The sequence below is a fragment of the Mus pahari genome, chromosome 9, assembly GCF_900095145.1.
Source record: "Mus pahari chromosome 9, PAHARI_EIJ_v1.1, whole genome shotgun sequence".
NCBI classification, from domain to species: Eukaryota; Metazoa; Chordata; class Mammalia; order Rodentia; family Muridae; genus Mus; species Mus pahari.
Window position 1 is genome coordinate 8,138,889 of NC_034598.1, and position 9,077 is coordinate 8,147,965.

The 9,077-nt window shown below is 46.8% G+C and overlaps 1 protein-coding gene across 1 annotated transcript in view; it reads right to left on the reverse strand.

The window, feature by feature from the left end:
* Nucleotides 1–1,339: 1,339 nt before the first annotated feature.
* Nucleotides 1,340–9,077, reverse strand: part of Armc2 (armadillo repeat containing 2) — a 109,361-nt gene continuing 101,623 nt past the window's right edge. Inside the window, exons 16-18 of the mRNA XM_021205659.2 lie at nt 8,777–8,909; nt 8,337–8,497; nt 1,340–2,148 (exon numbers count right to left, since the gene is read on the reverse strand). Coding sequence (XP_021061318.1) covers nt 1,991–2,148; nt 8,337–8,497; nt 8,777–8,909 — 452 coding nt within the window. The 3' untranslated portion in view covers nt 1,340–1,990. The remainder of the gene's footprint in view (nt 2,149–8,336; nt 8,498–8,776; nt 8,910–9,077) is intronic.

Here is a 9,077-nt window from a genome sequence, read left to right on the forward strand (position 1 = left end):
AACTAAGACATGTCTGCCTGGCAGGGTATTTCCTGGAAAGCTTCACCAAGGGAGGACAACCTTCCCCTCAGTGTCAGCCGCTCTCCCTGAGGCAACCCAGCTACAAAGAGGTCTAAGGCAAGCACAGGCTTTCTGCCTTCCTACTTTTGCACTGGCTGGCAAGTGCATGCATTCACTCCATTCCTGCTAGTGTTGCTCCCTCATTGGCTTGAGGATCCAGCTGCTTCAGTCCCTAGTGTGGCCTGAAGAGCAGATGCTCTCCAGAATCCTTCCCGTCTTCAGCACCAGACTGAGGCTGCTGGGGCCCTCAGCCTCCTGGACTGGTGAGACACTGGCTCCTCACCTTCTCCAAAACTCAGACAGCCATTGTTGCATTTCCCAGCCAGTAAGCCAACCTAATACATCTTTTACTACACACACACACACACACATACACACACACACACACACACACACACACACACACACACAGGGGGGGATACAGAGAGAGAGAGGAGAGAGAGAGAGAGAGAGAGAGAGAGAGAGAGAGAGGAGATACAGAGAGAGAGGGAGGGAGAGAGAGGTAGGAGATACACACACACACACACACACACACACACACACACGCACACGCACACACCCTATTCTTCTAAGAACCCTAACTAATGCATACACTAAAATAAAGAGAGGTAATATAATATTCTCACGTTATAGTATGACTTAAGAAATGTAGTTAATTGTCTAAAGCACCCCACCCCCAACAGAGAGCTAGAAGTCAAACAGGGATGTCTTATAGCTAAGCGTGTGCTTTCTAATCTGTTACATCATCTCTCTTGGATACATTCTAATGAGGGGGAAGCCCATCTAATTCAGTTACTACTTCAAATGAAAAGAAAGGGACTTTTTCATCTGTTTTACTTCATTCAAGAAGTAGATGGCTGGGGCTGCAGGATGGCTCAGCAGTTAACAGCACTCACTGCTCTTCCAGAAGTCCTGAGTTTGGCTCCAAGCACCCGTGTCCAGCAGCTTAAAACCACCTGTAACTCCAGTTCTAGGGGCTGATACCTACTTCTGGATTCAAGGAAACACACACACACACACACACACACACACACACACACACACACAAAACATATGTTTACTCAGGCAGACAGACAGACGCAAATTAAAATTTTGAAAATATTTTAAAAGTAGGGACTGGAAAGATGGCTCAGTGGTTAAGAACACCGGCTGCTCTTACAGCACACCTGAGTTCAATTCCCAGCCCCCACATAGAGGCTCACAACCATCTATGACAGCAATCTCAGGGGATCAGACACCTTCTTCTGGCCTCCATAGGTACTGCATGCACAGGGTGCATAAATATACATACAGGCCAAACAAACAAACAAAATGAAAAAAAAAACAAACAAACCTAAAAATCAAAAGGATAGATGACCTAAAGCAGTAGTTCCTTCTACTCCCTTGCTGGGGATCAAACCCAGGGCCTTGAACCTGGAAGTCAAGTGGTCTGCCACTGAGCTACACCGCCAGCCCTCCACCTAGCTCTCTCTCCTCTCTGCTTCTTCCACCTCTTAGGACAAGGAGAGCAACTCATTTCTAGATGTAGTAAGAGCTGCAGCAGAGGGTGGGCCACTCTTCCCGTGGACATAGCCTCTGTCTTCATTGCACTGTCCCTTAGCTAGTGACCTGACAAGCTCGCTCCTTCCAAGGTCACTGGGATCTTTAAGGATCTTTTCTAAGTGATTTCAAGGCAAATAGAAAGAGAAGTCTTAGAAATGCATATATTTCCATCTCATATCTCTCATAGCAGAATATATATATATATCCATTTTCTGTAATACCTAGAAAAAGAAATGCTTATTTCTTTCAAAATATTTAAGCTATTCGCTAAAATCAGTACTTTAAAGACGCTCAATGTGTGTGAATACTGAAAAGCTTTCATGCTTTTACCATTTCCTGAGAATGAGGGCAATCTGACGTCCCAGTTCTGCCTTTGGCCTGTGTCGAGTTAGGACGGAGGGGCAGGCAGGGGCTCCAGGAGCGAGTGGTGGCTCTGGATTCGCTTCAGAAGCTGCTGGGCCACAGGCTTGAACTCCGTTTCCCAGTGGAGCCTGTGGTAACTTTCTAAGTCTTGGTCAAAACTGCCATTCAGGGCTAGTTCTTCATCTGCATCAGAAAAAATAAAATGAAAATTACAATTCCTTGGCATGTGACTGCACCGGATAGAGTCCATGTCCCATGACAGGACTCTCGCTCTGGGTCACCTTTAATACCACCATGATGTGACAACACAGATGTGATTTATGACTAATAGGTCTTTGGGGTGGAGAGATGGCTCAGTGGTTAAGAGCACTGACTGCTCTTCCAGAGGTCCTGAGTTCAATTCCCAGTGACCACATGGTGACTCACAACCATCTGTAATGGATCTGATGCCCTCTTCTGTGTGTCTGAAGACAGCAACAGTGAACTCATATAAATAAAAATAAATAAATCTTTTTTTAAAAAATAGGTGTTTGTTTGTTTTGTGTGTTTATTTTTGAGACAAGGTCTTTTATGTTGCCTAGGACTTAAGCTAATCTATAACTCCTAGGCTCATGTGATTCCCCTGCCTTGGATTTCCCAGGAGAGGAGACCACACACTCATACTACTGTTCCCTAAGAAAGCTATTGTAATGGGAGTTCTTTTGAACTTCAGAATGTGTGTGTGTATGTGTATGTGTATGTGTGTTTACTTTAGGTCTTTTGTTGTTGTTCTTTTGTGGGGGTGATTTTTGAGACAGGGTTTCTCTGTGTAGCCCTGACTATCCTGGAATTCACTGTGTAGACCAGGCAGGCCTTGATCTCAGAGATCTCCCTGCTCCCGCCTCCGGAGTGCTAGGATTAAGAAATGGATGTATCTGGAGGATATCATCCTTAGTGAGGTAACCCAATCACAAAAGAAGTTACTAGATATGCACTCACTGATAAGCGGATATTAGCCCAGAAACTTAGAANACCCAAGATACATTATGCAAAACACAAGAAAACCAAGAAGGATGACCATCATGTGGATACTTCATTCCTCCTTAGAATAAGGAACAAAATATTCATGAAAGGATATAGGTACAGAGACAAAATTTAAAGCTAAGATGAAAGGATGGACTATCCAGAGACTACGCCATCTGGGAATCCATCCCATCATCAGCCACCAAACCTAGATACTAATGCACATGCCAGCAAGATTCTGCTGAAGGGACCCTGATATAGAGGCCTCTTGTGAGGCTATGCCAGTGCCTGGCAAACACCGAAGTAGATGCTCACAGCCAGCTAGTGGATGGAACACAGGGTCCCCAATGGAGGAGCTAGAGAAAGTACCCAAGGAGCTGAAGGGGGCTGCAACCCTGTAGGTGGAACAACAATATGAACTAACCAGTACCCCCTGAGCTCGTGTCTCTAGCTGCATATGTAGCAGAAGATGGCCTAATCGGCCATCATTGGGAAGAGAGGCCCCTTGGTCTTGCAAACTTTATATGATCCAGCACAAGGGAAGGCCTGGGTCAAGTAGTGGGAGTGGGTGGGTAGGGGAGCAGGGGTGGGGGGGGTATAGGGAACTTTCGGGATAGCATTTGAAATGTAAATAAAGAAAATAATAATAATAATAATAAAAAGAAAGAACTTGCAGCACCAGGCTCAGCCCATCGGTTATTTTCATTTTATTATTGACATTCCTAGTGTTTCTGGGTGTTTGCCCTGGTTGCCAGCCTGTGCAGCAAGTCCATGCCTGGTGCCTGCAGAGGTCAGAAGAGGGCACAGGATTTCCTGGAATGGAAGCTAGAGATGGTTGTGAGTCTCTACGAGTGCTAAGGAGTAGGACAAATGGCCTGGAACTCCAGCCCCTCCAGCTGTAGCCTCTGCAGTGCCTAGTGCTGAGAACTGACAGCATGCCCCCACATGCCCCTGCAAACAGTGGTGTACCTTAAAAGGGCTTTGTTTTTTAGAAAAGAACCTTTCCATTGAAGTGAATTTTTCTTTCAATAATCTCTTAAGTTTCACTTATCTATTAGTTTGCATCTAAATCCCCATCACAATTTTTCAAAATAAATGAAGACAAGATGGCTTCCTCATATGGACTTAAGAAAGGTTAATCACATTAATGACCACCACCACCGCCACAGCAACTGGGCTTAAGAAAGGTTAGTCACATTAATGACCACCACCACCACAGCAGCAACAACAAAAAACCCTAACAATAGCATCACGATAGACTCACAAAAGCACACTGCACATCTACTTGTCTCTGTTTGGCAGCTTCTTGAGAGGAGCTCGTGGCGGGCCCCAAGAAAAGCCCTTCAATAATGAGTTTGTAAGAAATGACTTTGGGAGCGGAAGAGATGGCTCAGTGATTTAAAATGCACATTATTGTTGCAGGAGGCCCGAGTTTGGCTCCCAGCAGCTAACAACCACCTCTAACTCCAGCTCCAGGGAATCCAGCATCCTCCTCTGGCTTCTGTGAACACATGCACAGGTGGCATACACTCACACAGACACACACAGATACACTGAATAGATATTTGTATACACACTATATAATATATTGAATATCTTGGTATTCAATATGTTGATATTGACTATTGGATATTGATAGATAGGTAGATAGATTAATACATATATATTATATCCTCTCTCTCTCTCTCTCTCTCTCTCTGTGTGTGTGTGTGTGTGTGTAAGTGACATGAGGAAGTTTTAGATTATATGGTTATATTGAAGATTGTCACTCTCTGAGTTTTATTGCAGTTAGGTAACTGCCAGAATTTTATCACATCTATTTTCAAAACCAACATGCACACTTCGCAACAGGGTTTTGCGATTCAACCTTGTTCTGCTTTTATCACGGCCAGTCTAATCTTCAGCTCCTTTTAGAAGGACTGAAAGTCAAGTGCCCTGCCCTCATATGCCCGCGTCACTGGCATTGTCTGGTGCAGCACAGCCAGTCCTGAGAGCCACAGTAGTGAGAAGGGCCAAGCCACAGCACGGACTACACAGTCCACAGGGCCCAGGCCTTGAGATTCATAAGGAGAGGCTGGAAAGACTGCTCAGTGGTTAGAACACTTGCTTCACACATGTGTAGACAAGAGTTCAGGCGCTCAGACCCCAAAACACTGGCTGTGTTGGCACACCCGTATCCCAGTCCTGAAAGGCTTAGACAGGGGCTCGCTGGAGCAAGCTGGCTCCTGAGACACATCAGTGAGCTCTGGGTTGAATAAGGTAGAAGATCTACTGAGGAGGGCTCTCATTCTCAGCCTTGTTCCCCGCATGCACACATGTGCACACTCATACCCATGAAAAAGGAGAGGATCATGAGAAGAAACCTGCTATGCTTTGTCCCATGAGCTGGCTCCCTGATCAAACTGAACTGGTTTGGCTTTCCACACAATGGTGGTCCTGATGGGGATTTGCAGGAGACATATGCCGGGCACAGAACGAAACAGAGGAATGCAGAGGAGGGCAGACGTGGATCCTCTGATGAAAAGACCTACCTATAGTACCACCTTAGGCAGATCGTGAAACTTCCTAGGCTCACCTCCTGAGTGACTGCACCTAGCTAATGACCTCAAAACTATACTGGGAGTATGGACTGGACTTCACTCACAGAGCAGAGTGAGGCTGGCCTGGACGACTGAGTGGCCCGTCACCACACCATCCTAGTGTTAAGATCCTAAACGAAGAGCATGTAATAGCAGCGTCACTCACAGGAAGCCAGCACTCCCTGTAGCCAATCACAGCTCCCATCAAGCACCTACTCTGGATGAAGTGATGCAATTTCCCTCCAGTGGCTTCAGTGGGTGAAGAGAAAGTTTACAAAACCATCATAAAGGAGAGATCACATGGGAAATGCATGCTTCATGACTGACTGCTTTATTAGCAGCCCAGGATTCCTGTGATTCATGACCACAGGCTTCAACAGCTGGGAGAACCTACAAGTATGTGTGGGGGCCCAAGGCTGGAACAGCCCCATGGGAAACGTGGGAATGGAGTGCAGGCAATAGGCCAACAACAACCAGATTCCCCCTGGGGATTGTGCCTGGCCCAGGAACAACTCTGCCACACCTTTCTGGCTGGTCCTTAGAGGCTGGCATGCCTGTCACTCAGAGCTGATTGTCCCAAGCTTAGACAGCCAAGGTCTGTCTTTCAGGGAAGCACACAGAACCTTGCTTACTGGTGAATGGCTCCCTAAGCCACATATGTCTCTCTCCCTGAATGGAAGACACAGGGAAGAATGTCAACAGCAAAGGAGACTCAGCAGCAAACACTGGGTATGAAAAGTGGAAGCCTGAGGCAGGGGAATGTGTGAGCAGGCTCGAGGTAGGAGGGGCAAGGGTCCTGAGGCTGATGGACCAAAGCAACCCTCAGGAGACTCTACAATATTGGTTTTCCTGGCTTTCTCCTTCCTGCAAATTCTTCCCTGAGCTCTCTTCATGAACTAGAACAGAGGTCCCCAATGCTGGAGCCATGCCCATATTTAAATCATGTACTCCCAGGTTGGACCCAGAGCCCCTGAAGCCAGAACTGCTAAAGATGCCCCAGACCTGCCCGCTGACTTGACTCTGCAGCTGATTTCCATGCTCAGACTCCATGGAACTGAACTTGGACAACCTGTGGAGGCACCTCTGCTTCCTGCCACCCGAGAAACCTCCGTGTTCGCAAGGACACTGAGAACTTGAGCCATTTACAACTGAACCCATTCTTGCTCTTCCTCTGAATTCTAACTCACGTACACACATGCCTGCATAGACCTTCGCACGTACACACATGCCTGCACAGACCTTCGCACGTACACACATGCCTGCATAGACCTTCGCACGTACACACATGCCTGCATAGACCTTCGCACGTACACACATGCCTGCATAGACCTTCGCACGTACACGCATGCCTGCATAGACCTTCATGACAAACTCCCTTTAACTGCCAAGCAGATCCGATTCTTTCAAGTAACTTCTGAACCTCTGTTCCTGCCCAGTGATGTTCTGCTGCATCCCTCAGCATTCATAAAGCATGTTAGCTGTCCTTGCAGTCTTGTCTGGAATCAGGCACCATATGAAACTCTTGGTGTAAGAATGCGTTCACTCAGCCGGGCGTGGATGGTACACACCTTTAATCCCCAGCACTCGGGAGGCAGAGGCAGGCGGATTTCTGAGTTCGAGGCCAGCCTGGTCTACAAAGTGAGTTCCAGGACAGCCAGGACTACACAGAGAAACCCTGTCTCGAAAAACAAAAACAAAACAAACAAACAAAAAAAAGAATGCGTTCACTCCTAGGCACTCTGAATGGAAGGCATCAATTAACTGAATTTGGGATTAAAATATAAACTTAAAGAGGTATGGTGGTTTTAATAAGAATGGTCCCACAGACTTGAACACTTAGTCATTAGTGGAACTACATGACAGGGACTAGGGGGTGTGGCTTTGTTAGAGTAGTGTGACCTTGATGGAGGAAGTATGTCCCTGGGAGACAGCTTTGGGGTTCCAAAAGCCTCAGCCAGACCAGTCAGTCTCTCTCTCCTCCTCCTAATACCTGGAGATGTAGAACTCTCAGCTACCTCTCCATGTTTGCCTGGCTGGGTGCGGCCATGCTCCCTGCCTTGCAAACGGGTTAAGTCTCTGAATGTGTAAGAAAGCCCCAATTAAAATCCTTTCTTTTATAGAAGTTGTTGTGGTCACTGGTGTCTCTTCCCAGAAACAGGACAGTAAGTAAGCCAAGAGGCTAAGCCCAAGAGTTTAAAATTTGCAAAGGATAAAGCAAGAACCTACACGTTGGAGCTGACTGGCTGGAAGACTTTGGGGTCTTTTATAATGCTTCTGTTGTGACAACTGTCTAAGCCCTTCTGAGACTGGGCAGAGTTTATCACACTCTTGTTTTAGAGACAGAAAGACAGGCAATAAAAGAGAGATGCAGTATTCAAATAACACCTCAAGTACAAGCTAGAAGGGTTCATGACTTCTTAGTGACTCTGGGTCTTTCCGCACAGCTACGCCGGTCCATATAACTGGCTAATCATGGACCCTACCTCCGTATAGGGAATAGACTCTGCAAAATCATTCACTCTTCAACTGACCTAAATTATTGTTTTTAAACCTAAACCAGGTTGGAAAAAAGCTAAAGAAGAAAATGACCTTCAGTGTATATGCTTTCTTACCTTTTGAGCTCGAGGACCCCACTGCGGTGTCAAATCCTTTCACAGTCCCTTCTCCAAGTGACAATCAACACCACTGATTAACATAGAGATTCATTTGAAACCATGACTTCATTCAAAACAGCTTTTAACCATATTTTCTTAATGATGACAGAGCCTGTATGCTTTTAAACATACTTACCTAAAAACGTCGACAAGAGGATGAGGAGTGTGTTGGTGACGTCATCTCCAAAGCACTCGGATGCGTTGGTGATGTTTTCACTGAAGTTCCACAGCGTCTTGCACACCAGGCAGGCCAGCTGCCAATCACTAGGGCCGAAGTCTCTCAAACAGTCCACTAACCTGAGTAAGAAGTGCCGAGCTCAAGTGTTAGTTAGTGGGTGGGGATTTGTCTTCAGGTTTTAGATTGTTATAAAGGCTGACCTTCTGAATCCCACATGATCCTCATTCACGTTCACGTCTGCAAGTCTAGCTGACTACGAGGTTTTCACACATGCACCTCTGAGCTGTGGTTAAATGTCAGGTAGGTTCCAAATGCCCACTCCTCTGGTGGGAAGATCGATGGGCCCCAACCTCCCAGGAAAAGCATGTTCCCGTCGGAGTCAGAGCCTTGGAGCTTACTTTTTAATGCCACCGCCTTCTTTGAGAATGGCTCGCTTCTCCTTGTCCACCGTTAGATTCAGGAGGACCCCACAGGCAGAGAAGCAAATGTCCTGGTGCTTGGCTTCTAGCAGTGCGATCATGAACTTGTGTACTGGGAGGGCAGAGGACAAACGTAGACCAGTGAGCACCCAGGATCCACCAGGCCTGCATCCCAGCGAGCACCCAGGACCACCAGGCCTGCATCCCAGCGAGCACCCAGGACCACCAGGCCTGCATCCCAGCGAGCACCCAGGACCACCAGGCCTGCATCCCAGCCAGC